Genomic DNA, 27,034 nt, shown 5'->3' on the forward strand with positions numbered 1-27,034 from the left:
CTGACAAATGAGACGTTCGGTCTACTGTACGCCGATCGTCCGAAGTCAGCTGAATCGATTGTTCAAAATCATCAGCGGCTGATCTCCTTGAAGAGTGCTCTGCAAGTAAATCCCACAACGGAAAAGTAAACGCCGAAGGTTTCATCACAGTTCAGCCAACCCCCACGCTGCAGTTATGGTGCAAACCTTGACGCCTCTGCGGATGAGAAATGAGCGATCAAGTTGAAGAGTTTTCTTTTCCCGATCGCAAGCCGAATAACCCACCCAGTTTCGTAGGACGCGGCGCCGGCTCACGAGTTCGCCGCGCACGAGATTGAGTGACATGACCGATGTACATACAGTGAAGCATGCCGAGCGCGGATACAGGGATGGTCCGGCACTTTGGCTTCGGCCCTGCAGGAGCAGTAGATACGCCGTATGAGAATGGACATCCCATAGGTAGCGTGTGTCCGGAGACGCCAAACCTACAACAGGTAGGCCGCTGGAGAGCAACCAGTTGGGAAACCAGGGGGTAAACCGGGCTTCCAACCCATCCAGAAGCCGCTCTATACACTTGACCTCGCTCCGCATCATGGGGTGGAGTAAAAGCGGACTTCCTTGGGTCGGGCCGGTCCGGAGAACCGTCTGGCCTTCGGTTAACTAGTCTCCCCTGAACCTCCACTCGGCGTTGCAAGTCCTTCTGACTGTATTCACATACATAGGTACCTCGCTAGCTACAGGTAGCAACCACACTACCTCGGACGAGAGGTGCAATTGGCAGGCCGGTAAGGGTGATACTCTCATCCCCACAGACACAAGGAGTTAGACAAAACCAACCCGTTTGTTAACGAAACTGGTTGGCAGGACATGATAAGCTGAGGCTGGACATCGATGAGCCGCGACGAATGGAAGGGATAAACAAGGTCCCATCTGGACGGAGTGGACAGGAGGACAGCAAATCCAGCAGCACATGATGTCCTCGTCCCCGCGTAACCTTCCAAGTTGTCGCGGGGCCCACCAGCCCGCGCCTCACAATGGTCGCTTGAGGCTTTACCGTGAACCTAGTCCTCTTTGTTCTCATCCTCCTTCTCATACAATGCCGCAGATGGCTGTGCCCGATAGGTCATTACACGCGGCCACATGGGGATATGGCCGCGCACCTGTCCGTAGACTCTGAAGCCATCAACTCCTGTTGGGTTGCAACCACGCCCACCATATGACATGCCCTACGTACTAAGGTTGGTGGTCTCGTGGCTGCTTGACTTGTGCAACCCAATGTTCCCCTCCACCATGCAATGCCATCCTGCTCTGGAGGGGCTCCCAGGCAACGTAGAGGCGGGTGATGCGGGGAGCGGAAACAAAACTTTTCACCTGTTGGTCTCGTCGGTGACGGCCAACGCCACGGCGGGGTTGACGCCCAATCACGGACCCCCCCCCCCCCCCACGACCAGCCTCTGGCCCATCACATCGGCCATTGGAATCCTTTTGCTTCAGGTGGTCAGCAGCCGATGATCCTCATGTCAGACAAGCATCGAGTAGGTAGGCATGCACTTTGTTGAGTTGTTGACCTGATGGGCGAGACTTTTCTTTTCTGGTAAAGGACAATAACATAATTGCATCCCTAGTCTTGCATGCATGTTCTGTTAACTCTTCGGTTAGTCAGTGACTAATTCCAGGACGAAACTCGACCACCACTCCTCACTGGAGAGATGTTGGACTATGTCAAGCTCAAGGTGAAGGAGACTGTTTCCGCAGGTGTCTCCGGACCAGACGACGAGACATCAAAACAACCCTCGTAAGAACTACTCGCACGTGGATTCCCAAGCATGCGGCGTTCAAGTCATTGTGATAATATGCAAGGGAGGTAGACGTCGTGTGATAGGGAACAACGTGGTGTAGGACGGCAGCAAGCCCGCTTCATCAATATGCCACCCGAAATTGTGCGAGTGCTGGAGAGAACTTGAAATTGAAACGTTGGTTCTTTTCGGGGTCTCGGGACTGGGCAGAAACCAAGGAGACTGGGTTAGTTGTATTCCAGTACATTCGGCATCGGGGAAGCTCAGACCGCATGGACTCTCCGGGGACATTTCGTCAATCACCTTCCTTGATGATGAATCAATCCGTTTCATTCGATGGTCCGTACAGATTTTCCTTTCGCCTTGGTCTTGCTCAGATGATGGCAGCCCATCTGATTCCACCTAAGACAACCAGGCCATCTCCAAGGCTTCGATGTTCAGCCAGGAAATTCGTCGTAATCACACTCAGGAACGCCCTTTAAAAGAGGGAAGTGTGGCTCTTGTGGTGTATTATCGGCCACGGTTCATCATTGAACGGCGATTTAAGAAGCGTGGGAGCACAAGCGCACAATTTGTGGAAGTGTGTGTGTGTGTGACGGGTGAGTCACGCCAGCCATATTCCTATCAGCCCAAGTAATGATCGAGCTCGCCGGCTTGGTCATAGCTGAGAGTTAAGACCGAGATCTGCTTATGATGGCTGTTGTTTTGACTGACCCCTCTTCAGCAAAGATACCTTAAACAATGCCAATGCAAATAGAGAAACCGACCTTTCAATGTTGAAAATCACTATCTAGGTCACCTGGGACTTGATGGTCGAGGCGATACATTTGTGCTGTCATGGAACTTTGTTATCCAGCTTTCATAGGCAAGGCTGCCTGATACCTCACTCAGTGTGACCATCGGAGCGCGTGCTGACATAGATTGCAAATTTAGGACACAACTGGACTGGTGTCTATTTGGGCATGGCCCATGTTCTCTACGTTCCCCTAAATCGCGCAACATAAAGCACAGTGTCGTGCCGTAGCAGTGAACGCGTGAACACATGATCCAGGGCCTGGGATTGTTCCTGTCGTCTTGGGGCGGTATTCGCTGGGTAAGTCGTTGCGAAGAGGTTCCGTCCCAGTGTCTCTATCTTGTAACGATCTACCGATGGGCTGAGAAGGTCGCCTACCAACCCAGAAGTAATGTCGAATGTTGTCCTCGTAGCCGTGACCATGATATCCCATATGCCTGACAGGTTGCGAAGCTGTGACACAGGGTCCTTCCCACCCACCCACTGCTTTGGGAGTCTCAAACTTGATCCAAACAAGCACCGAGGTATCAACTTCATAACCCATGGTGTATACACGCTAGTCATTGTGGAGGTGATGTACATAGCGAACCCATCCAATCCCGCCACTCATCCCAGACACGGTACCATGTCTCTAGTCGTCGAAATGGGCCACGTGAAGTAAGTCGAGTTTCCATGCCCACAAGCATCAGCCCGACGAGTTAACCTTCTATCCGTTTGCTCCTAAGGGCGGCAGCATGGCGACGATTATGCTCCTTCCTGTCCTTCTCATTCAAAGGGTTGTAAAGAAGGTCGCAAACAGCGCAGATCTTAAAGGAAGAGTCCTTGTGAATTGAGAGATTCAATGTTGTTTGCGTCATGTCCTTGGCTTGCTTCTTGTTTCGCCTGGGTCCCGTTGCTGTAGCTTGGTCGTCGGTGTCAAGAGTGTTGATGGACACCCCGCGAAGCGCTGGCGTCGCTGCTTGGGCGGCATAGGTGCCAGTCCGAACCGTGATACAATCGTCCTCGGTCAAACGATCACTTTCCTTCGGAAGTTTCTCGTCGATCTCATCACTGGGTGCCTGTGCCGGAGCATCTCCGGCATCGTTGCTGGAATTAAGAAGTGGCACCAATTCGAGAGTCTCCGGTTTCGTCGTCAACCGCCTGCGCTTCTTGGGCCGCAGAGACGTCGCAGGAGAGTCTGGAGGGGTGGACAGAACGTCCTTCGTCTTTGGTGAGCTCTCGCAAGATGGGGCATCATTCGGACGGGCCGGGAATGGCTTGAAGTAAGCGAGAATAGACCCTCGGTTGGGTTTGCGACCTTTCTCTTGAGTCACTGGGGTGGAGAGGTGTGTTGGTGGGATGTTTTCCTGTTGTTCCGGTGTTGAGGGTCTCGACTCTTCTCCTCCTCTTTTTTCTCCTTCTCCCTTGGCATTGCTTTGTCGCTGCGACTTGGGGTGGATTGAGCGCCTGCCATACGTCCGTACAGCCCGTTTCCGTTTCTGGGGTTCTGACGTCGGCGACTGGACGGTGGTAGGATTGTTGCGAGTCAACAGTTCGTCGGATGCCATCTTTGTTGTTTTAAGGGCATTGTTGTCAAGCGGGAGAAGAGAGTATAACATCAGGTCCATGAGATGGGGAAATGAGAACTGCAGGTGATGTTTTGGTAGGATGGTTCAGGGAATGTTTGGGTCAAATGACCCCACGCCTTGAAGTGAGATGTTGAATACAATCCACAAGGCCCGTCGCGTCGCGTGTCGCAGACGAGAGTCGCGTTTCTTTGGCGGTTGGTGAGTTCTGCCTTATCGATATGACGTGTGTTGTGGGGCACTCCCTGTGCAACCCCAACACGACCCACCTCAGGTACCTGGCTTCGGGCACCCTGGCGGCGTCGGATCCGTCCCAAATGCATGCCGCAGACACTCCATGCTCTACACAGCATCAAGAATGAATGGTTGTACTGGACTTGCACTTAACCGTACGGAGTAACTCTGACAATATCAAAGGCTACATGGGAAACCCGGAGCTGCAGACTGCAAGGACTTCATTGTTCTCTGACCTGGCGCCTCCGGAGAGTGGTCTCCTTGACTTCCACTCCCACATCAGATACGGAGGTGTCCTCAGCTCCCTTGATGCCCACAGTCCAAGTCTCAACCACCTCCTTGACTTCTTTCAACTTCCCTTCTTGCTTTTTTGCCTGACCAAGATGCCAGATGTATCCCGAGTACACGGCAACTTCGGCGACGCCCACAAGCACACTCCCACCTAAGGTCAAAAAGAGACGAGCTGGTGTGCTCCACCAACGGGCCAGTATCCAAAGCGTTGCTGCTACCCCAAGTATACTGGCAACAAAATTGAATATCAACATCAGTTGCCGGTGCACGTCACTGTATGTAATATCGTCGTCTCCCATGTCCGCAGCTTGGCTTGGTTTGTTCACAGAAGCGAACGAGTGAGCGAGTGAAGTGCTGTTGGGAAATCGTTGCGAAAAAGTCTCCATCGGCGGCAGGGGATTTTTCATGCGCTCATATTCCCGTTGCTCCTGCTCACGCCGGAGCCTTTCCATAAGGGCTTTATATTCATCGCTCTGTAACGATGTTAGAAATGTCATCAAGTCGAGCCATGTCGCTATCCTCTCACCTGTTGTGGTTTCGGGGGAGGCGGTGGGACATAAACCCTGGAACCCTTCAGAAGGATCTCCAATGTGTAATTTTTGTGTCCAGCGATGTGAAGGGACCTCCAGATATCCACAACTTGTGAATGGGAAATCGGATCGCCGATGATAGGATTCTCGAGGGAGGGCTCACCATCCCTCCCCCGACTTGTTGATTGCTGTGAATGATCCTTCTGACGCAGCTTCTGCAATCCTTCCACGATGGAAGGGGTCATTGTCAAAAACACCATCTTGACGGTGGTGTGGGTGAAGAATAGGAAGTTGTCAGATGCGAAGTGCCATGTTCTTGCGGTGCAACTCGGGAGTCTCTTGCGGTTCAGACGGCCAACAAGCGCGCGGAAGTGCGGCTGGGGCCCAGCAGTTCTCCGTCACACCAGCCACAGCGGGTCCCCGGCGCAAACCCCACCACCGTTCCGGGCCAGAGAAAAAAAAGTCCGCAAACTGGAGAAGTTCGGGATCCACCGGATACAAGAGCAGATCTATCTCATCGACTCTTGGAAGCCAACTTATCGCCCGTTCCCCCACCAGCACCGAAAACTTCGAATTGCAGACCCGATCCAGATGCGACAAACCACCGAATTGTGACGTCCGGCAGTCAATTGGCCTCTCCTGAGGAGGAAAGAGTGAGGAAATGCCGCTTGGGGCGGGGTCTTCTGTGGCTCGCGGAGCCAGGTCAGCCACACGGCTTCCCCGGCTCCGGACGTCGACATGCTCAGAATGTTCGCGGGCGGCGTTTTTCAGTCCCCGGATATCACCGTCCACATCAAGAGCGCTCTTACATTCCGGCCGGCCCAGGTCCTCCGCCTGGGCCGCTGCCGTGTCTGTCGCCGGCAACATAGTGTCCAATGCGGTTTCTCGCGCGGCGAAGAGGGACATGCCCAGCATCGATCCGCTGCGAATCGTGGCCAAGGAGATGAAGTTTTTGACCGGCAATATCAGGAAACTTCTCGGCTCTGGACATCCTTCGCTTGACCGCGCGGCGAAGTACTATACCCAGGCTGAAGGGAAACACATACGGCCCCTCATCGTTCTGCTCATGTCAAGAGCAACTGCCCTCTGTCCGAAAGCGCCGCACCGCCAGCAGGCGACACAACAGGCGTCTGCCTCCATTGACACATCCATCTCCCCTCTCTCTATCCTCTCCGACTTCAATCCGTCTGCCACCGTCGAGAGCGAACCGGCTTCCTCTGACGTCGACATCCTCCCCTCGCAGCGCAGGCTGGCTGAGATCACAGAGCTGATCCACACCGCGTCACTGCTACATGACGACGTTATTGACCACTCCGTATCAAGACGGGGTGCGCCCTCAGCCAACCTCGAGTTTGGGAATAAAATGGCCGTCTTGGCTGGAGACTTCCTCCTTGGAAGGGCATCTGTCGCCCTTGCACGCTTGCGCCATGCCGAGGTGATTGAGCTTCTGGCCACTGTCATTGCCAATCTCGTTGAGGGTGAATTCATGCAGCTCAAGAACACTGCGCGCGATGAGAAGAACCCACAGTGGTCCGAGGAGACCCTTACCTACTATCTGCAAAAGACGTACCTCAAAACAGCATCCCTAATCAGCAAAAGTTGCCGTGCCGCGGCCTTGCTGGGTGGTGCAGATACGCAAACAGTGGATGCGGCCTACAACTATGGCAAGAATCTCGGGTTAGCATTCCAACTGGTCGACGATATGCTCGACTATACCCGGAGCGAGGCAGAACTTGGCAAACCTGCAGGGGCTGATCTCGAACTCGGACTCGCAACTGCGCCGCTCTTGTTCGCTTGGAAAACAATACCGGAGCTAGGAGCTCTCGTAGGCAGGAAGTTCTCCCAAGAGGGTGACGTCAGCAGGGTAAGTTGGTTCAATAATGTTTGCTCTGAAAATGTCTTGAATGCTGACAGTCCCTAGGCGCGAGAATTGGTGATGCAGAGCGATGGCATCGCGCAGACACGCGCCCTGGCGGAAGAATATGCTGACAAGGCCATCGCCGCGATCAGCGGGTTCCCTGACAGTGAAGCCAAGGATGGTCTCATTGAGATGGCCATCAAGACGTTGCAGCGACAGAAGTAGACTGCTATCGTTTCTCAATTCAGTTGCGCATGTACGAATACCTTACTCTGGTGAAGGAGCACACGATATTCCGGGACTGCGGGGTAACAGGCGGGAGATTTGAGCGGGTGGCTCAGGTAAGCCACCAAACTTGGAATGGCGGCACATGGAAGCTTCATGCTTACAAGGAAGGGAAGGCGGCGTGTATGTGATGATACGAATGCATTGTCTGGCGTCATTGGATGAGGGGTATATCAACCGCGGACTTTTCCTTAGGTAGCGTTTCTTCCCAAAGATAAAGCGCGGATATCTCGAGAGGAATTAACATTCCCATTCATCCTTGATATTGGATTGCGAGCTAGCATCCGAATTGCGCTGAGATGTCGGGCCTCGACTCCGTGGAAACCATCACCCGGGGCCGGGCCTGTGGGGCTTCCGAGGCTTTCGGTCCGGGTGGGGCTGCAACCTCGGCTCATGGACAACTTTCAATGGCCGGCCGCGATCAACAAAGTCCATATCACGGAACGCCGAACCACGGAGGGATGAAGCAGCCGATTCGTTCAAACCCTCAAACACATAGCTACACCTTTACGCTCCCGAAATTCTATCTCAGAGTTCGTGCTGCACATCTCGCCGAGGATGACCGGGGTTCCGTGCTAACTGTTGGATTCCACAGCATAACCACCGCCTCCTGTCCCTCATAAGGTCGCATTTTCAGCCACTACACTCAAAAAAGCTTCCCAGCTGAACTCTGGAGTTCTCGCTTCTTTGTCCTGTTAGTCCCCTTGTCTCTCAAACTCTTCTCGCACCCTACGACCATACTCCCTAAGCCTATCATCGTTCCCTGGAGAGTCTCAATCACTCACAAATCGTGGCCAGACTACATTTGACGTCATGGCACGCCAGTCGCTGGAGTTGGTACTCGCTGAGAGGCCAACGAGCGGGATTGTGCCCGGCAAAACCTTCCGGCTGCAGAAGGTGCCGGCCCCGACCGAAGCGGATCTCAAACCGGGACAGCTCCTCCTTGAGAACCTGTACGTTTCGTTCGATCCGGCCATGCGAGGCTGGCTGGATGATCGTCGGTCGTACGTTCCTCCGGTGAAGATCGGCGAGGTCATGCGCGCCATGACCATTTCGCGCGTGCTTGCCTCGCGCTCATCCAAGGCCCAGCCGGGGGAGATTGTCACGGCAATGCTGGGAATCCGTGAGGTCGGAATCGCGAATGAGAATCAAGTCGAGCCTGGGTCGACGAAGCTATCGCTTGCAGGCGGCCGCGCGAAGGTGACGGATCTACTCGGTGTGCTTGGCATGACCGGCTTGACAGCCTTCTTCGGCATGACAAAAATTGGCGAGCCCAAGGCTGGAGAGACGGTGGTTGTCTCGGCCGCGGCTGGTGCCACTGGGAGTGTTGCGGCGCAGATTGCGAAGATCGCCGGTGCTCGTGTCATTGGTACTGCCGGCAGCGATGAGAAGTGCCGCTGGCTCAAAGAGGAACTCGGTCTCGACGTGGCGCTCAATTACAAGGACCCAGACTTCAAGAAGAAGTTCAAGGAGGCGACGCCGAAGTATATCGATGTCTACTTCGATAATGGTGAGATCCCTTACTGGGTGCCGTTGCGTGGTCTTCATATGCATTTGTTCCCAAGATCAGTAGCTAATCAAAACAAACAGTTGGCGGCGAGCAGCTCGAGATGGCCCTGGCTCGGGCGAATACTTTTGCTCGATTCGTCATGTGCGGAGGCATTTCCCAGTACAACTCCGCGGACAAGTCGGGCCCGACGGTGAGGATGAAAACCAACAATTATAGAGCTACGCGAACTAACACGTTGGGTTTAGAAAGCCTTCTTCAACGTCATTGCCCAACGGATTAAGTAAGGCCAATCGATCCCACTCATTACACATACATGTAGAGTACTGACATGCCTTTCCTTCAGGATGCAAGGCTTCATCGTCTTCGACTACGCCAATGAGTACCCGACCGCGCTGGCGCAGTTAGCGCAGTGGATCGCGGAGGGCAAGCTCAAGGGACGCGAGACCATTATCAAGGGAGGAATTGCGGCAGCGGACGAGGCGTTCAAGCAGCTCTTCCAAGGTGGCAACATCGGTAAGTAGTCTGTAGATGTGCCATAACTACTTGTTCCTCGGCGAGGTTGAAACTGACATTTGAACAGGGAAGTTGATGGTCGAGGTCAAGAACCCAGGGGAGACTGCGCGGCTGTAAGGGAGGTGTCGGGGTTTCCATGGGACCACGTTGTGATATCGAGGGAGGACAGTCTAGACCACCCGATGTACATACAATATGCATGAATATTCATTTTGCAGGATTCGCATTACGAGCAACCCAACCTCCTCACGAGTCCAGCTGAACGCAGCGAATTTTTTGCACGTTGCCTTCACACACACATACACACACACACACACACACACACACACACACACCTCAAACATCTATGTTCAACCAGAAGAAAATGACGACAACACCGGGGTTTCCTGAATGATGTGGATGAGGTTGCCGATGAGGCCAACTGCTTCCAGGGGCCTGGTTTGGATTCATGAGGTTCGGCTTGTACAAATGCCGGATACCGTTGTCTTCCTGAATGGCTGTGGATACTTCTGGGGGGATGGATTGGGATATTCCCAGGACATATTTTGCCCGAATCTCCCATGCGGGCAGAGACCATCAGGAGAACGATCGATGTCGGTTTGCCACATATCACCTCAATGGTGTTTGAGCCACACATCCGGCGTTTTCCGAAGGATGTGTTGTCTTTGGGCAACGTCATGTGCACCAGTCAGCTTGGGAGCCAACGAATCGTTTAGGTAATCAATTCAATGTCATCGAGCAACGGCTTGCTCTTATGGGTAAAAGTGAGGCTAGGGGACAAACTGGCGGCGACTAAATATTGCATTATGTCCTCGAGAGCTGAGTGCTCAACAGTCAAACAAACACACGCATCGTCACCGGTGAGTCGGGAATAGAGATTTCGGAGTGACTTTGAACGGCTCACTCAAAGAGGCAGGGTCTTCCAAACGAACCCAGAATCCGTCGTCATAGTAGATTTGGTGGTTCAAAGGTGATGGATGTTCTAGAAGTATGGAGCAGGTTCGGGAAGATCGGATGTCGTTGAACCGTTGAAGGAGGAGGCGGTCACCGTTAGCACCGCGTTAGCAAGGTTCCAGATCCACGCGGTGTGCACGTGGCCCATTGGACGATCTCTTCCGGAGCCTCGGAAATGCCAAGGGTGAGTTTATCCTACGGACCAATCACGCTTCGCCGATAAGGCTTCTTTCGGCCGATCATGGACGCACAAAGCTGGGCAGACGACCCGTCATCCATTGTCTTTCACAACCTCGAAGCCGCTCTTTGAGCAGACCGGCGGAGTACAAGGAAGTCCTCGGCCACGAAAGTTTTGTTTCCAGTCCACTTGGAAATATTCTTCTGAGAGAGAATAATCAATATAAAAGACAGGGAGTGGCAGGTGTAGAAAGCGTCAATGAGTATGTCTGAATCAGATGGAGGCGGCAAGGGATGGTGGGTTGCAATTTAGGGATTCCTGTCCCTCGCGTGCCGCAGATTTACTCCGTAGCTGGGTATTTCCAGGCCGTTTCCCAGACTCCTGTCTTCTATCTATAGTTACCTATCTTTTTCTCGGCGTTTTCCGGGGACGGCTCCGGCCGGCCAGGTGGAGTTGGTTAGTCCTGGGTGTTTGGTGCTTATCTTCCAGGTTGGTTCACGATGAAGGGCCGGTGAACGTTGATGTGTTGGCTACCTTCCTTCAAGTGTACCTCCCTCTACATTACTCCTCTAGTACTTGAAATATTCAACACTCGACCCACCGATACTTGAGTGCTTGTGGTTCCTATATTGTGAATTCTCCTGACTCTCGATCACATTACTGAGAACGCTGAATCGGACGAAATATCCATCGACCGTCGACATCTACAACACTGATATCCGTCGAGTTCCCGACAAACACCGATAGCGTCAATATCGCAAAATGACGATCAACGAACTTACATATGATGGGCGGATAGTGGTCCTGGTATCGACAAGGACAGTTGTCACACTTCCAGACGACAATCTTGTGTTAACGCCGGCCACGATCGTTATCTCTCCACTCACAGGAAAGATCATCTCGGTTACCACAGACATTATTCCACGGAGTGCCTTCCCTGCTGAGACAGAATATTTGGATTACAGTCCAAGGCTCTTGCTCCCAGGTCTGGTGGATGCCCATGTCCACTTGAACGAGCCGGGCCGCACAGAATGGGAGGGGTTCGACACTGGCACCAAGGCTGCGGCGTCTGGCGGCGTGACCACTGTCATTGACATGCCCCTGAACGCAATCCCCCCGACGACCACTGTGGCAGCATTCAAGGAGAAGCTCGCTGCCAGTCAGGGCCAATGTTGGGTTGATGTTGGCTTCTATGGCGGTGTGATCCCTGGGAATGCTCATGAGCTTCTGCCCCTGGTCGAAGCCGGAGTTCGCGGTTTCAAGTGTTTTATGATTGACTCCGGGGTAAGCATGCTGACCTTTTCAGACCCGAGTGAATGGATCATTGACTCTCCTCCAGGTTGATGAGTTTCCTGCCGTCTCCCCCAAGGATGTTGCGCTAGCCATGACGACGTTGAAGGATGCTCCAACTACCTTCATGTTCCATGCTGAAATGCTCCCTTCAGCGTCCAGCTGCGGGGGCAAAGACTGTGAGCTGCCGGTCTCTGTACTGGAGCCGACGGGGGCGCCGGACAGTTACAGCACGTTCCTGGACTCCAGGCCTCCTTTGTTGGAAACGTGCGCCGTTTCTGAGATTTTGTCAATGGCCAAGCTTGCTCCTAAGCTCCATCTGCACATCGTCCACCTCTCAGCAGTCGAGTGTATTCCGCTTCTCCGCAAGGCGCGGGAAAACGGCGTCCATATCACTGCCGAAACGTGTTTCCACTACCTTGGCCTCGCTGCCGACGACATCCCTGACGGGGATACCAGGCACAAGTGCTGCCCGCCCATCCGTTCCCAGATCAACCAGAACAGGCTGTGGGACGAGATTAGTGACCCGAATGGCTGCATCAAAACAGTCGTCTCGGATCACTCTCCCTGCACTCCGGAACTCAAGCTCCTGCCGCCTTATCTCCAGGCCGACCATCAGAATCGACGCCGACCTGAGCTTCCGCGCGTGGATTCGGGCATTGGTGTGAGGACTCCGGCCAACGAACTCGAGGAGACGGCGAAAGACGGCAGCAGCGACAGCGATATCGACCTCCTCAACCCAGACAAAACTGAGGCGGGTTCAGCTGAGGGAACGGTTTCTGAGAAGATGTCTGGTGACTTCCTCGCGGCCTGGGGTGGCATCTCTTCGGTCGGGCTCGGATTGCCCATTGTTCATACTGGCGCATCGGCACGGGCGGAACGAGGAGACCCGGCGCCGAGCATTGTCGACATTGTGCGCTTATGCAGCCAGGCGACGGCGCGTCAGGTCGGGCTGTCCCATCGCAAGGGCGGGCTGCGCGCCGGTCTGGATGCCGACATCTGCGTCTTTGACGATCAGCACGTGTGGACACTGCACAGGTCTGACATGCGGTGGAAAAACCGCTGCTCTCCCTGGGAAGGCCACACCTTCCGGGGCCGTGTCCATGAAACGTGGGTCAGGGGCCACAAGGTATTCCAGCTGGGCGGCGAGAATGATGGGTTTGTGGGAGGGAAGCCCATCGGCGAGGCGATTCTCGAAAAGAGGACATGCTGAGATGGGGATGGCGTTGAGAGTGAGGGATTGGTTCGATCGGCGTTTTCTTCATGACTTGTTCTTAGGCATGCGGATAATTCAGGGACAGGGTTAACGGGATAGGGAGCACTGTACCGCAGCGTAGCACAGTAATTGGATGTTTTGTAAGCAGGGGGCTGTGGCACAGCACACATCGCAAAGTGGTATCTGCCTGCGTAGCATGTATAGTAATAACGGTGACTTGACGTCAGCATAGGTAGGTACCTTACTGAGTACTCCATTTCCTGTTTCCTCGTGCGCCTAGTGTCCGACGTCGGGCCGTCCCTGAGTCGCAGAAAAGGGATAGTAAAGTATTTTTTCTCGCCGTTTCAACAGGCTTGGGAATTTGCACGCCGAGATGGAGGAGACAGAGTCCGTACACTTGGGTACGTTTCCGGGTTCTCCCATTAAGACAAAGAAAGTCAGTGATATGGGCGATTGCCACAGTTTGGGATGTGTTACATGTGAGTAAGCAGGATGTGCTACAAGTACATACATAAGTAATGTACAAAAGTACGCAGACGCCGAGTTCTTCGAAGGGCCTTGACTTGTGTGTTGCTGAGCAGAGAACGGAGTAGCCGTTGTCAGATGAGCGCTGTGGCCGACGTTTGTTGTTGCATTTTCCCCTGCATCTCCCTGGGGACACCGAAATGAGGATGCTGGGCGTGCTTCCGCTTGTGGGGCACTACACAGTATGGGAGTCCAGGGGTTTGGGCTTCGGCTGGCGAAAACCTGTGTACTCCATAGTATTCGCAGATCCTGTTAAACAATGCGCCAACCATCCATCAGCATCATAGGATGAGGCTGGAGTGAGAAATGACAAAAGGGGGTACGGATGATGGGGAACGATGTGCTGATTAGTCCATCCATATGGAACAAAGTTAGGTCGGGCATCTTTCAAGCCGGGACCTAGAGGTGCGACTTGTTGACAGCGACTTGCGACCTATTAACTGAACCATCCTTTGGCCCAATATCGCCAAACAAGACCAAACAAAGAGGCCTCCCATGGTCGGATCCTACTCCATAGATCCCGATGTACGTACGTACGGAGTAGGTATGAGTACTATGTAGGATCACCGAGCCGTTTGTTTGGCGCTTAAAGTTCATTGCAACATTGAGAATGTGTCCCTAGTACCTCATGATGGCCGCCAAGAGGCCAGCCCTTCGGGCGGCGGGAGACGCGAACCACATGGAAGCAGGGCTGCCAGTTGGACGCAAAACCATTGAAACCTGGAAAGTAAACACCAGAAATCATCGTAGCCATCGGTGTAAAGCAAAATGTATCTGATGTCCTTTAAACGTCTTAGGGCTGAAGCGTGGTGTGTCCAACATGGAACTGCCACAATAAGCCCGCAACCCCCTTCCAAATTTGGCAAGTCGTCGATTTCCCCAGCCGCCCAGTCCTGCGTCTTGAGGCGGGCTTCGTTTCTTGAACAGGCGTGCAGGCGGTGGCCAAGTCTCCAGGCTGGTGGGCTTTGCCAACAATGGCATCAGCTCAGGGAAGAAGTGCCCGCCTGAACATTGGAGCGGGTCCACGCATCCAGGTGGCCTGCGGTTTGGTGTCTCCCCTGCACTGCACCGCGACGTCCATTGGACGGACGCCCCACATCATTTCCTGTCTTCTTCACGCCTTGCGCCAAGTCCCAGAGGTCCCAACCCAAGCCCCCGGCGCAGCGTCCCGACCACCACACAGCCACCAAGCGCTGGCTGCTGGCGTCCGCTTCCGCTTCGGTTCCTGTTCCTGTTCCCGTCCCCTTCTGCGCCAATTCTCCAGACACGGTGCTCGACAAAACATTCACTTGGCCGTGTTCCCGTCAACTCTTCGCGTCACCGACGCCCGAGGGAGCATTATCGCTCGCCGCGCATTCAGTTCCTCCATCGAATCCCGCTATCTGACCCTCTATTGATTGCCTGTCCGGCGCTTTCTTTCGGCTACCCGTTCCTAGGGATCACGATAACAGGAACAGGCCACGACTTTGTCCTTCCCCTACAAGCCCAACGACAACCCAGAACCAGATCAATCCGGTCGTTTACATCGAACCACGGTATTAAATCCGACCGACAACACTCATTGACGACCTGTCCCTCATCGATATTCGTTTCAGAGCTCTGGAGCATGCACATCGATTCTTGCAGCTCCTGATCTCGGACGTGCCTCGTCCTGTCTCCGTCGATTTCGAAGTAGACGCCTCCAACCTTCGTCATCGACCGCGAGATGCCCACCTTCCTGACGGACGAGCACATGGCAAGCGACTCGCACGCCTCAGGCGTCGTGCACCTCAACCAGGAGGCCGAGTACGGTCTGTCTCAGGCCAAGGTCGACGAGCACATTGTCCCTGATCGTCAGCCGCATTCGCACACATCAAATGAGAGCTTCGGTGAGAGCTCATCCGATTCAACCACCTCGTCTAGCGCATCCGAGTCGTCGGTTGAGGCAGACCACCGGGCGACTAGAGACCTTAGTTTCCACCAGAGCATGAGTTCCCCCCCGAATGGAAGCCCTAGAGGCGAATGCCGCGAAGCGAAGGGAGATGTGGCTGTCAGCCGCGGACACGCGCCCGCTGGAACCCCAGTGACTTTAGTCGACCGCACGGCATCAAGTGCCATCCCCAAAGGGAATGGAGATGTTGCGCACCACAGCCTCGACGCGGATGCGCTTGCTTCTCATGCTGGGGTTGAAGTGCATCTGCGTCCTGTCTCGAAAGCCGATATCCGGACAATAGAAAACGGATCACCACAGTCGTCGCTTCCCGGGCCCAACACGTCCTCCTTACACCCGTCAACGCCGACACCCGCCACGGGCCAAGCAAACCAGAAGCCATCACACCGGTTCTCATCACCTCCAGTCTACGATCAACCCAGCCCACTGGCCCAATCACTCCCACCGCCCACGCCTGGGATCAAGCACCGGCACACTTTGGAAGTGCCCAAAGCCAGCTCTTCCCGCCTGTCTCGAGATGGAGTGGACACGGCGTACGCGAGTGGAAGGTTCTCGCCAACAATTACATCTTCTGGGGTGCGAAGAGCGTCGCTAAGCTTAGGAAGGCGGAACACGCGTTCGCTGCACTCTGAGGGTCCCCGCGATGATGTTGTCTTGGACGAAGACGCCCAGCGGTGGGCGGAGGCATACAGACAGAAACGAGCAAGCAAGAGGAGGAGGAGAGAGATTGAGGATGACGACAGGGTGCTCGTAGGCACCAAAGTGGATGAATCGCATGCGAACTGGGTGACGGCTTACAACATGCTCACTGGCATTCGCGTCTCTGTTTCGAGAACCAACGCCAAGCTCGACCGACCCTTAACCGACGCCGACTTTGAGGTGAAGCAAAAGTCGACGTTCGACATTGCCGGCAATGAGCTGGTGCCATCGGCCAAGTACGATTTCAAGTTCAAAGACTACGCCCCATGGGTGTTCCGTCACCTCCGCGCCCTCTTCCGCCTCGATCCCGCAGATTACCTCATGTCGCTGACGGGGAAGTACATCCTGTCTGAGCTTGGGTCGCCGGGAAAGAGCGGGAGCTTCTTCTACTTTTCTCGGGACTACAAGTACATCATCAAGACCATCCATCATGCTGAGCACAAGTTTCTCCGAAAGATTTTGAAGGACTATTACCAGCATGTCAAAGAGAACCCAAATACTCTCTTGTCACAATTCTACGGCCTTCACCGCGTCAAGATGCCCTACGGCCGAAAGATTCACTTCGTCGTTATGAACAATCTCTTCCCACCCCACCGCGACATACATCAAACCTTCGACCTCAAGGGATCCACGGTTGGCCGTGATTACAACGAGGAAGACTTGGAGAACAATCCCCGAGCTACCCTGAAGGACTTGAACTGGCTTCGACGGAAACGCCACCTCGAACTGGGCATCCAGAAGAAGCAGCTCTTCCTCGAGCAGTTACACAAGGACGTGCGGCTGTTGCAGAGATTGCAAATTATGGATTACTCTTTGCTGATAGGCATCCACGATCTCGAGAAGGGCAACGAAGAGAATCTCAGGGACAAGACGTTGAGGGTCTTCAACCCCGGTGGGAGTAACGCGCCAGAAGACTTCGACCCCAACTCTGTCCTCATGCGCACTCCTTCCAAACTGGAAAACCAACGCAAAGCGAGCCAGCTTCGCCAAATCATACAATCTGAGAAACCGGTGCCTATGGGCGAGACAAGCACCAGGATGCCGGATGAGCTGGAAGAGGGTCAGGCCCGGCCAGGTTTCATCTTCAACCAGGATGATGGTGGATTTCGCGCGACTCACGAGGATAACTCTCCCGCTGGCGAAATTTACTACCTCGGTGTAATTGACTGCCTCACCCACGTATGCCCCCCATCTTTGTCTCTCCTTGTGGAGAATGTGATGCTAACTTTTTATGTATAGTATGGCATTATCAAGAAGATAGAACACTTCTGGAAAGGCCTTTCGAGCGACCGCAGTCAGATCTCGGCGCTTCCGCCCTATGAGTATGGCGAGAGGTTCATCAACTTCATCACCAAGGTCACAATGTCCCAGGAAGAAGCTCAGCGCCTCGAGGAGGAAGAAGCGGCGCGCGCGGCTGAGGCCGCCGCTGCCACAATTCCCCCGGCTCCGAACTATCATCCACCACCGCCACCTTCCTCCAAAATTCAACCCGATTCTGTTGGAGGCAAGTCTGGGATTGCCTTGAATACTCCGGCTGGCGATCGGAGGGAGGCGACCATCTTGCCAGTCGTGGAAGAAGCCGCTGAAGGCACGTCATCTGGTGACAGGAGCAGGAGCAGTCGCGTCAGTAGCTTGCTGACAGAAAGTGACGGGCGCCCGCTGACACCTGTAAAGGACGGACGCGAGAAGGAGCCAGGCTTCGCCAACCCGATTCTGAGTTCTCGCACAGGCAGCCGGAGCAGCAACGCTCCGACATACGCACCTCCGACACCCCCCAAGACGGCTCACGGGTATGCGGGACAACCGAAGTCCGAAAGCGCAGACAGTGGCTATGGGGTCGGTGCCGGCAGCAGCACCGGCAACAGCGGCCCAAGGAGCCGCAGCGGATCCCAGAAGTCGCTCCGTCTCCGGCCACAGATCAGCCGCGACAGTCTCGACAAGGCATTGCCGCCACTTCCGAACGCCCTGTCGTCCCGTTCACCAAACATGCCGTAGGGCGACGACGGGGTTCCTGCGGGTGCGGGCTCAAACTGCCCAGATCTACCACCATCGTTGACCAAAGAGTTGGTCCGCGACCGAGATCTGCGCAATCTATTCCCACGTCGGAGCTTGCACAACCTTCGGATGACGTCGGCACCAACACGAACCCAGTCCAGGACTGACGCGAAAGGGGAGTGAGGAGTGGGAGGGTGGGGAGCACAGCCGCTCGTGTATGAACTTGGTTTTCCCATGCCAGCATCTGTCGTTTCCTTGCCACACCATGATACCATACGCATCAAGCAGCATTCACGCACACCATACAGTTTCCTTTTGTCTTTTCATTCGTCATTAAAGGCTCTTCTTGTTTTCTTTTCCTCTCCTATCAATTGTCCATACTATTGTCTTTTTCTTAACGCTGTTTGGATCCAGAGGTTCTGTCTCTATCATAATCAGTCATAGCCGGTCAGGGTGTTTGTTGCAGTCGAAGTACAACTCTAGAAATAGATATGGTCCGAGACACAATGGGAATCATTGGTTGGTGGACTTGGACGTTTCCTATCCACTGCTGACATCGTGATTTGAGGCTTGAGAGGTGTGGAATAGGAAGAATATCCTTGGCCATCGATAAGCGGCTCGAAAGGTGTTCGACTTTACCATACTCGATCAACCAAATGGCACCTTAACTGGGACTCGGAAGGATAACTCTCATTCATTATCAAAAGGGGGATATAAGGACATACAAAACGGATATTGTATACATTGTATTGTACAGTTTCATGGTGCATCTCGATACATCATCACCTTCTCGGCGTGAAGTCTGTCTGCACCTCCATCTTATTTGCCCCTTGAGCCTCCAGCTCCTTCAATCTCGCCTTCTTCTGAATGTCCTGCACTCGCCACTTTTTGAAATACGTGACCTGTCCAACAAATCACCTGTCAGCATATGGTGGCCAAATTTCGTGACAGATAGAAGTCATTAATTACTGACCCATTGCGCTGCGCAGTCGGACTCGAACCGCGCGTGCTCTTTCTTGCACACAGAAGCTACCTTCTTCTCATCCTTGATGGCATCCACAATACCGTGCGCATCGAGGCAAGCATAGAAGACATCCCGCGAGTCCCAGCACCTCTGCCTCTCGGCGCGGGTCGGCGCCACGGCCCCCGAGCGCACCTCGCTGGCGCGCTTCTCTTCGGGAGAAGGCGAAGTAATCCCTAAGCTGGAGAGAAGGCCCATGGTTGTTTGGTTTATGTGCCTGGCTGCGGGTGTGCGGGCAACGTTGGAGGCTTCGAATATGTGGACGGCGGCGATGGTGGACGTCTGGACCAATGGGTGGGAATCGAATGGGTCCGAGCTTGTCGTATCGATCAAAGGAAGCCTTCCCGCTTAAACAAGCTTGTGCGTCGTTGTTCGGCAGTCAAAGTGTGGTAGTAATTAAATGTGTGAGGTTGCTGGGCTTCTTTGTATCTCGGGGACCCGAATCTCAAGCTTCGGTGGATCCTTCGCCGGGAGGTTCCGTCCTGCGAATGCACAACGGTGGGATGGAACGACAGGGATCCAGGGGTGTAAGATTACGTAATTACAGGCCATGACGACGCCTGTCAGAGCTCATTTCGGGGCATGTGTCCACCATCACCCAACTCCCAGGCACCGCCATCATCCACAGCACTGGTCGCCGGCGAGAACCCGCGAGCCTTCTTCGCAAAGAACGTGCCGAACCAACTGCGGCAAAAGAAAACGGTGTCGCTTCCGAACCAACATCTGGTTGTCCGTCTTCTTTTGGGCCCTGCGAACTCCTCGAAACGCCTACGGAGTTATCATCGCCCCGGATCCTCCTCAATCCGCGACTGAGACATTGCCGACGAGAAACGGCTAGGGCGCCAGGAACGCGCGCCATTGAAATCAGTCCGTTCGCTTTTACGCGCGATATTCTTCTATAGTTCTGCGATTTCCAATCTACGACAAATCCCGAAAGCTGTGGCCTGTCACATCCACGCAAAGCTCCTTTCGCAAATCGTCGTCCCTGAGTAAAGTCGCCTGATGGCACGTCGGCGACGGCCGCCTCGGCCAGGCGCCCTTTCAGACCTCCCGCCGCTTAAGATCCTCAGTCAGATAGCCGCGCTTCAGGGTCTTTACTATGCCGCGGCTTTGCTGCTTATGCTGTTTACCGTGCTGGTCGCGGGGCAGAAGTTCAGCATAGACTTGGTATTTGGCTGGGACGCTGTGCGCGGAGATACGACTCAGGGGTGGCTGATGGGATTTATCTGGGTGTTGGACGGAGGACTGTTGATGTATGTTGTAACTTCACTTGGTCTTGCTGCTCCCCTTTTCTGAGCCCGTACTGACCTCGGTTCTACAGGGCTGCTGCCATTGTGGTGCTTGTCGGCCGATCCAAGCTAGTCCTCGACTTCGCACTCACGCTCCATTTCATCCACTTGGTCGTCGTGACTCTCTATTCTGGTCAATTCCCCCGCAACACGGCGTGGTGGCTTTCGATGGGCATCGCCAGCGCAGTGTCAGTCTCGCTGGCCACCTGGGGCTGTCGCTACCGGCAGTTGCAACCGATATCATTTGGTGGCGGTGGTACTTCGTCGACATCGCGTGGAAACAACACTTCAGGAGGAGGAGGCGGCGGTGTCGCCGGTGACGAGGAGCAGGGTTTCTCCCGCGGCAGAGGTCGGGGGAGAGGCCGGGACGGAGCTGGCGAGTACGAGATGGTCCCTGTGAACAACGAGTCGTTGAGGTAACATCGTGCGTGATGACACGGATGGCATAACAGGAAGGGCGTATACAAGTATATCTGGATATTAGACGGCGGGTTCAAGAACCAGGAGGCATCGTCGGGCGTTGGAGTTTTGGGTTTATCGAATCAAGGTCTGAAGGTATTTCAACTCGAACCACTCTGTAGAATAGTATTTTATTTGGTTGCTCGGGAAGTCGCCTTAATCAAGCTCCGTGATTCCTTACATGAAGTTTCATGCCCATATCTTGATGATATCCCACTGATCCCAGCCCCTCGGTAAGGTATTCCTATGGAGTAAAAAGGAGATCACTCTCTAACCCTAACCCCTGGCCAACGATGCATGTTCTCCAACATCCGAGGCCTTCCGGCTAACACCGGCCCCAGTCCGGAGTACTTCAAGGAAGGGATCCATCACCACCTGAGAGGTATCTCCACGAATCTCCCGGTCTCACCGGTCTCTTCCTTTTTGCCCAGCAAACATGTCACGACTTCTCCTCCGTCAATTGCCCAAGACAGCGCTTTTCCGGGCACTGCCCGTTCAGGGGCCAGCAAGGACCTACACTTCAGCGTCTCAGCCAGCCCAGTTCACATGGGAAGATCCATTGGGATCCAAGAATCTCTTAACTGAAGAGGAACTGGCTGTGTCTGAAACCGCGGAGCGGTATAGCCAGGAACATCTTCTGCCTAGGGTGCTTCGTGAGTGGCGCACTTGAACCTGAACCTTTGAGCCCTGGTCTTGGTCGACTAATATATCGGTATAGAGGCCTACCGTGATGAGCATTACGACCCAAAGATCCTGCTAGAGATGGGCGATCTGGGCTTGCTGGGCGCTACGATCAAAGGTTACGGCTGTGCCGGCGTTTCTAGCGTGGCAGGGGCTCTCATCACTCGTGCTGTGGAGCGTGTCGATAGCGGTTACCGCAGCGGCATGTCGGTGCAGTCCTCTCTGGTCATGGGCGCTATCCACGACTTTGGGTCTGAGGAGTTAAAGGAGAAATATCTCCCAGGCTTGGCCAAAGGGAAGCTGATCGGCGCTTTCGGTCTCACGGAACCGAACCATGGGAGTGATCCAGGGTCGATGGAAACAACCGCTCGCGAGCATCCGCAAAAGAAGGGTTATTACCTCCTGAGCGGCTCAAAAACATGGATTACAAACTCTCCTATCGCGGACGTTCTCGTGGTATGGGCAAAGCTGCAATCAACGGGCAAAATCCGCGGTTTCCTGGTTGACCGGAAGCAATGTCCTCCCGGAACTTTGGAGACACCAGCCATCAAGAACAAGACCGGCCTCCGCGCATCCATCACGGGCATGATCCACCTCCAGGACTGCCCTGTTCCACAGGAGCACATGTTCCCCGAGGTTGAGGGTCTCAAAGGCCCCTTTACTTGTCTCAACAGCGCCAGATATGGCATCGCCCTGGGAGTCATTGGCGCACTCGAGGACTGCATCAGCAGGGCCCGCACTTACGCCCTCGAGCGGAAGCAGTTCAAGGGCAACCCTCTTGCAAAGTATCAGCTCATCCAGAAGAAGCTGGCAGATGCTGCCACAGACGCCGCTTATGGTACGCTTGCCGCTATCCAAGTTGGACGTCTCAAGGATGAGGGAAAGGCGACCCCGGAGATGGTCAGCATGATCAAGCGCCAGAACTGCGATAGGGCTCTCCATAACGCTCGGGTCCTCCAGGAGATTTTCGGTGGGAATGCTGTCAGCGATGAGTACATGGTCGGGCGCCATGTTGCGAACCTCTATGTCACTCAGACCTACGAGGGCCAGAGTGATATTCACAGTATGTCTACGCAAGGTTTCCTAGTGGCACGTATACATTGGTTTAGAAAAGATGCTGACTAAAAATAGCCTTGATTTTAGGGAGAGCCATAACTGGCATTCAGGCCTTCGTCTGAGCTGGGGGAACTGGCGGGAAGCATCCGTAGAAAACAGTCGATCCCGTACTGCACAGTGCTCCTGATCTAAGGGGGGCAGCTCTTTACATGTACTTGTATCTCTGCACACTCATCCATGGGGAGGTACTGAGGTATGCATGTAATTCGACGCAATGACAGTGTGGACAACCGTCCATGGAAGACACTAGGAGGAGACATCCGCCAGCCACCTCGGCTTGTTATCTCGAATGATGTTTGGTTTATGCAGCACGACGTACAGGTGATGCGGGCAGGCTGTGTTAGGTGTCTAGACCTCTGTACACCAGTGAGGTGCTCCGGATGGCGGAGAAACAGCACGCTCCGATCATCACGGTTGACAGTGTCTGACAACTCCCCAACAGAGCCAAGTGAACAGAAGCCCATCTTTCCCGTTTGAGGTCATCGCAAAGGGTCGGCGAGTCCCTGAGATGCCGGTTCCCAATCATCCCGCTCCGCTGGCTGATCTGGTCCAGCAACCAGCGCAGCACGGCGCAGCACGGCGCAGGACGGTGGGGCTGTCGATAATAGCACGGTGCCTGTCCAGCGCCCGAATGCCGCCGTCATTGTTGCGCTGTGGTTTGATTTGGCCGCTGCAATCACCCCCTCCTGGTGGCGTGGACGTCGCGTGAGCAAACAGGCACCCAACAAGCTGGGCATTGATTGGGCGATTTCGGGCTGCCAGTGTCAGGCCCCCTCGACTCCTCCAGTGCCAGGCTTCACGATGCGTTCTTGCCCGAAAATTCCTTGGCCCACCTCAGCCTCTCCAAGAGTGGGTACCTAAACTGCCTTTGTCGACCCGCCGCCCGCCTCCCCTACCCCCCTCACTTTCCCTCTCGCAACCTAACATCCTGAACTGAACCTCGAACTCCTGCGACCATCTTTCATCTTTGCATCTCTTCTCAACCCACTTCCACTTTCTGCGACTGTCTATTTCTCGGTAAGCATTCCTGAACCAAAACTAGCTCAGGTTGTTCCGCATCTCCCCTCGGCTGCTTGTTTCGCCACGTCGCGAGCCTGGCAAGCGGATTCAGCGGGATTCTCTGTCTTTCCACATCCTCGCCTGCTGACAGCCTTAAATACACCAGGACCCTCAGCCTCTCGACTCCGACCTTCGAAGTCAACCAAACATCACACATATCCAGACATGGCTCTCAAGCGCATCAACAAGGAACTCGCTGACCTCGGCCGGTACGTCGTCTTCGAACCCTGCTCTTTTTCACATCCCCCGCACTGCCGAACCCGGTCCTATCACCGACCCGGGGGTCTGGGCCGGATCGGACCGGAGGGCCTCTCCAACTCCCGGTCCAGCGCCCCGACCAACACCGATACTCGGCCCGTTTTTGATATATCCTATACGTCTGTTGCATAGTTACTGACGGCACAATATACAGCGACCCGCCCTCGTCGTGCTCCGCGGGGCCCGCGGGTGATGACCTCGTACGTACCACCCCACTTATCCCATGCTCACGTCGCGGTGCCGTCATCACGCTCGGCGCCCGCGACACGACTGCTTTTGGTCTTTAGATGCTAACAATGTCTTGCAGTTCCATTGGCAGGCAACGATCATGGGTCCTGTAAGTCTCACCAGTGCACCTCATCCTCCCAGTCATGGCTTTCTACTCTCAAATAGAAACCGGCTATTTCAATGTCACAACATCGAGCCGAGCACTGACTTTGCATCAACAGGCAGATTCACCATACGCTAGTGGCGTATTCTTTCTGCAGATCCAGTTCCCGACGGACTACCCGTTCAAGCCGCCAAAGGTTCATTTCACCACCAGGATTTACCACCCCAACATCAACGCCAACGGCAGCATCTGCCTGGACATCTTGCGCGATCAGTGGAGCCCTGCGTTGACCATTTCGAAAGGTGATGTCACGTGCTGTCTGTGCTGCAAGACTTAGGTGCTAACCATTAGCATATAGTCCTGCTTTCGATCTGCTCAATGCTCACGGACCCCAACCCCGATGACCCTCTCGTGCCGGAGATCGCTCATGTATACAAGACGGATCGCGAGAAGTACGAGCAGACGGCTCGTGAGTGGACTCGGAAGTATGCGGTCTAGCGTCGTTGGTGGGAGGTGATGAATAAAGTCAATATGCGATGGTTGATTGCTCTGGTTTCCGGGTCTCTCAGTGGTGTTCACGTTCAATTCGTTATTCGACCTTGGGACTTTCGGCCTGCTCTCCTCGATGCTTCACTTTGGAGGGCGGTGGTATCCAGGACCAGTACCACAGGGTCATGACAAGTCACCTCCACCCTGTCATTCGCCAACACAATGGGTTCGATAGGACGGTAGGGGTCTTGCGGAGTCGCCAGGGAATTTGGCGGTGTTCGTCAAACTGCATCGCCTAGTCTCGGAACTGGAATTGACCATTGCATTCACCTTGGTCGTTCTCTCTCGTTGCAGCATCATGTGTCAGCATATGACTGCAGTCTCCGTAGATGCCATATCCCCTGTGCGGTTGTCTCCTAGGTTCATGCCGCGTCTTTTGCACCGTCGGTTCGCCTTTAGTTCGGGCGACATTAAATTGAAATCTTCAGTCTCTACATGGTTGCCGACTTTTGTTGATTGGTTGTGGTAAAAACGCATAAGAGACAGCATTTTGGACCAGCAGCATGGTTCTCGCCATGCTTCCAAGCTTGTCTTTTGCTCTAGCGGTCCTCGGCCGGGTTGGCTGTGGTGCCGGAACAAGCCCCGTTCTTCTCCCTACTTAGGGACAAAGATGGTAGATGGAATACGGGGTAGATAGAGCTGAACCGACACGCCTTACTCTGGTCCATAGGAATCCGGGAGCCGGCAGATCGTCGAGGAATGCCGGGTACATACAGGCCCAGTGACTCGAGACAATGCTATGGTGATGACCATCACAGTCACGTTGTTTGGGTATCGAAACGCCTGGAAATGACCGGCAACGTCAAAACGAAATGCGCGGTGGCCGTGTGGTTGGCGGTCATGTGATCACCTTTTCAAGGAACCAAAAACCGGCTTTCTGATTCCTGGCCACGCTGTCTTTGGTCCGTTTGTCCATCTAACCGGAACTGTTACTCAGTGCGTCCATGACCCCGTCTTCTTGGGGAAGGGTTCGGAGATTCAGATGGTATTGTTAATACTCCTGATCTGGCACCTCGCTGGAAGCATGATGCAAGGCCCGGTCTCCTGAAAAAGTGAAACGGAAATTTTGGCGGTTGAGACAAACGTGCTGTTGTGTGACTACGCAATCCATAAGGCTCGGTTCATGCTTGTATGTCGGAACATGCACTCAGCTTCCTGTATCTGCGTCATGACTGATATGTTTTGGCTCGGAAGCGGGGATATGTGCGCCTAGTCAACGAATAGAAGAGATGAGATTGACTTACATTTGGATCTGGACCGATGCCTTCCTCTTGAATATAGGGAGCGGAGAGAGAGGGCAAGATGTCCCATACCACATGCAATTCTGATGCCCAGGTGTACAGCACATGGTATTGAAACAGATGTTTATCTGAATATGGAACCTTGGTTGTAATTGAATGTTCAAGGGAGCCTATTAGGAGGATAGAAATCTGAGATAGGCTCTTCGTAGCCGGTCGGCTGGGATGAGGTTCTCCTCTAAGATGACGGGAAAAGTCAGGCGTGGCAGAGACAGCACCGGGTATTCTTTATCAGTATAGACAGGTGTATCAAATAGGTAGTCGTCCAATGCCTCAGCATCACCGGAAAGGACTACCGCCATCCAAAGATACCCTCCGGGGACAGCGGCGAGGACTTGAAGTCACATCTGGTATTTCCTTGACTGCCAAGATTTAACATGGATGGAAGTTCCAAGCTCTGGGGACGTCTGCCTGGCCAGGGCATGGACATATAAATTGGAAATGTACTATGACTTCGACATAGTTGACCTATTCTCATCGTTGCTCTCAAAACTCCCTATTCTACGACCTCAGTCGGAATTTGGCCATCTAGTGATAGATAGGTACGTAAGCGTCATGCCACATCACGTTTCACAAGCGGTGGAATTCCACGTCCATCTTATCATATAGGATCATCAGATGAGCTGCTCAGACCAGGGCCGGCTACTGCTGCTAATGAAATTAAGCCAGCCATAGCAAGCTACCTTCGCGATCCAGTGTTGGGGGATATTGTGTAAAAACAACAAATCGTCATTCATGTCAAGCCTCGAGGTCTCTCCGAGTTAGATCACCTCTGCAGGAGCAGCTTCAGGCTAGCCCCGTTAAACACAAAACTAGCGTTGAATATTGTTTG

At 54.1% G+C, this 27,034-nt stretch overlaps 14 protein-coding genes across 14 annotated transcripts; 10 read left to right on the forward strand and 4 right to left on the reverse strand.

Annotated features, from left to right (window-relative positions):
- Nucleotides 1-3,266: 3,266 nt before the first annotated feature.
- Nucleotides 3,267-4,115, reverse strand: VTJ04DRAFT_7042 (uncharacterized protein; the record flags this gene model as incomplete). The annotated part of the gene is made up of 1 exon (XM_069365326.1): nt 3,267-4,115. One exon carries the CDS (start codon nt 4,113-4,115, stop codon nt 3,267-3,269), a length of 849 nt encoding a protein of 282 aa, XP_069216371.1.
- A 473-nt stretch (nt 4,116-4,588) lies between these two features.
- On the reverse strand, nt 4,589-5,448 carry VTJ04DRAFT_7043 (uncharacterized protein; the record flags this gene model as incomplete). Its single annotated transcript, XM_069365327.1, has 2 exons — nt 4,589-5,131; nt 5,185-5,448. The coding sequence occupies 2 exons, from the start codon at nt 5,446-5,448 to the stop codon at nt 4,589-4,591; spliced, it is 807 nt and encodes a 268-aa protein (XP_069216372.1).
- Nucleotides 5,449-5,849: 401 nt separating this feature from the next.
- Nucleotides 5,850-7,271, forward strand: VTJ04DRAFT_7044 (uncharacterized protein; the record flags this gene model as incomplete). The annotated part of the gene is made up of 2 exons (XM_069365328.1): nt 5,850-7,052; nt 7,110-7,271. The coding sequence occupies 2 exons, from the start codon at nt 5,850-5,852 to the stop codon at nt 7,269-7,271; spliced, it is 1,365 nt and encodes a 454-aa protein (XP_069216373.1).
- A 14-nt stretch (nt 7,272-7,285) lies between these two features.
- Nucleotides 7,286-7,489, reverse strand: VTJ04DRAFT_7045 (uncharacterized protein; the record flags this gene model as incomplete). Its single annotated transcript, XM_069365329.1, has 1 exon — nt 7,286-7,489. One exon carries the CDS (start codon nt 7,487-7,489, stop codon nt 7,286-7,288), a length of 204 nt encoding a protein of 67 aa, XP_069216374.1.
- Nucleotides 7,490-7,630: 141 nt separating this feature from the next.
- On the forward strand, nt 7,631-7,998 carry VTJ04DRAFT_7046 (uncharacterized protein; the record flags this gene model as incomplete). Its single annotated transcript, XM_069365330.1, has 2 exons — nt 7,631-7,864; nt 7,927-7,998. 2 exons carry the CDS (start codon nt 7,631-7,633, stop codon nt 7,996-7,998), a joined length of 306 nt encoding a protein of 101 aa, XP_069216375.1.
- Nucleotides 7,999-8,144: 146 nt separating this feature from the next.
- On the forward strand, nt 8,145-9,471 carry VTJ04DRAFT_7047 (uncharacterized protein; the record flags this gene model as incomplete). Its single annotated transcript, XM_069365331.1, has 5 exons — nt 8,145-8,841; nt 8,922-9,031; nt 9,087-9,121; nt 9,185-9,354; nt 9,422-9,471. The coding sequence occupies 5 exons, from the start codon at nt 8,145-8,147 to the stop codon at nt 9,469-9,471; spliced, it is 1,062 nt and encodes a 353-aa protein (XP_069216376.1).
- Nucleotides 9,472-11,248: 1,777 nt separating this feature from the next.
- VTJ04DRAFT_7048 (uncharacterized protein) lies at nt 11,249-12,989 on the forward strand (the record flags this gene model as incomplete). Its single annotated transcript, XM_069365332.1, has 2 exons — nt 11,249-11,770; nt 11,826-12,989. 2 exons carry the CDS (start codon nt 11,249-11,251, stop codon nt 12,987-12,989), a joined length of 1,686 nt encoding a protein of 561 aa, XP_069216377.1.
- Nucleotides 12,990-14,012: 1,023 nt separating this feature from the next.
- On the forward strand, nt 14,013-15,150 carry VTJ04DRAFT_7049 (uncharacterized protein; the record flags this gene model as incomplete). The annotated part of the gene is made up of 2 exons (XM_069365333.1): nt 14,013-14,042; nt 14,782-15,150. The coding sequence occupies 2 exons, from the start codon at nt 14,013-14,015 to the stop codon at nt 15,148-15,150; spliced, it is 399 nt and encodes a 132-aa protein (XP_069216378.1).
- Nucleotides 15,151-15,222: 72 nt separating this feature from the next.
- Nucleotides 15,223-18,141, forward strand: VTJ04DRAFT_7050 (uncharacterized protein; the record flags this gene model as incomplete). The annotated part of the gene is made up of 2 exons (XM_069365335.1): nt 15,223-17,325; nt 17,386-18,141. The coding sequence occupies 2 exons, from the start codon at nt 15,223-15,225 to the stop codon at nt 18,139-18,141; spliced, it is 2,859 nt and encodes a 952-aa protein (XP_069216379.1).
- Nucleotides 18,142-18,923: 782 nt separating this feature from the next.
- Nucleotides 18,924-19,360, reverse strand: VTJ04DRAFT_7051 (uncharacterized protein; the record flags this gene model as incomplete). Its single annotated transcript, XM_069365336.1, has 2 exons — nt 18,924-19,043; nt 19,115-19,360. The coding sequence occupies 2 exons, from the start codon at nt 19,358-19,360 to the stop codon at nt 18,924-18,926; spliced, it is 366 nt and encodes a 121-aa protein (XP_069216380.1).
- Nucleotides 19,361-20,164: 804 nt separating this feature from the next.
- On the forward strand, nt 20,165-20,871 carry VTJ04DRAFT_7052 (uncharacterized protein; the record flags this gene model as incomplete). Its single annotated transcript, XM_069365337.1, has 2 exons — nt 20,165-20,415; nt 20,484-20,871. The coding sequence occupies 2 exons, from the start codon at nt 20,165-20,167 to the stop codon at nt 20,869-20,871; spliced, it is 639 nt and encodes a 212-aa protein (XP_069216381.1).
- A 475-nt stretch (nt 20,872-21,346) lies between these two features.
- Nucleotides 21,347-22,769, forward strand: VTJ04DRAFT_7053 (uncharacterized protein; the record flags this gene model as incomplete). Its single annotated transcript, XM_069365338.1, has 3 exons — nt 21,347-21,563; nt 21,629-22,654; nt 22,723-22,769. 3 exons carry the CDS (start codon nt 21,347-21,349, stop codon nt 22,767-22,769), a joined length of 1,290 nt encoding a protein of 429 aa, XP_069216382.1.
- A 1,162-nt stretch (nt 22,770-23,931) lies between these two features.
- VTJ04DRAFT_7054 (uncharacterized protein) lies at nt 23,932-24,853 on the forward strand (the record flags this gene model as incomplete). Its single annotated transcript, XM_069365339.1, has 5 exons — nt 23,932-23,975; nt 24,179-24,224; nt 24,332-24,361; nt 24,474-24,657; nt 24,714-24,853. 5 exons carry the CDS (start codon nt 23,932-23,934, stop codon nt 24,851-24,853), a joined length of 444 nt encoding a protein of 147 aa, XP_069216383.1.
- Nucleotides 24,854-24,891: 38 nt separating this feature from the next.
- On the forward strand, nt 24,892-25,143 carry VTJ04DRAFT_7055 (uncharacterized protein; the record flags this gene model as incomplete). The annotated part of the gene is made up of 1 exon (XM_069365340.1): nt 24,892-25,143. One exon carries the CDS (start codon nt 24,892-24,894, stop codon nt 25,141-25,143), a length of 252 nt encoding a protein of 83 aa, XP_069216384.1.
- Nucleotides 25,144-27,034: the final 1,891 nt, after the last annotated feature.

The sequence above is a fragment of the Mycothermus thermophilus genome, assembly GCF_041956435.1.
Source record: "Mycothermus thermophilus strain CBS 625.91 unplaced genomic scaffold VTJ04scaffold_5, whole genome shotgun sequence".
In the NCBI taxonomy this organism is placed as follows: Eukaryota; Fungi; Ascomycota; class Sordariomycetes; order Sordariales; family Chaetomiaceae; genus Mycothermus; species Mycothermus thermophilus.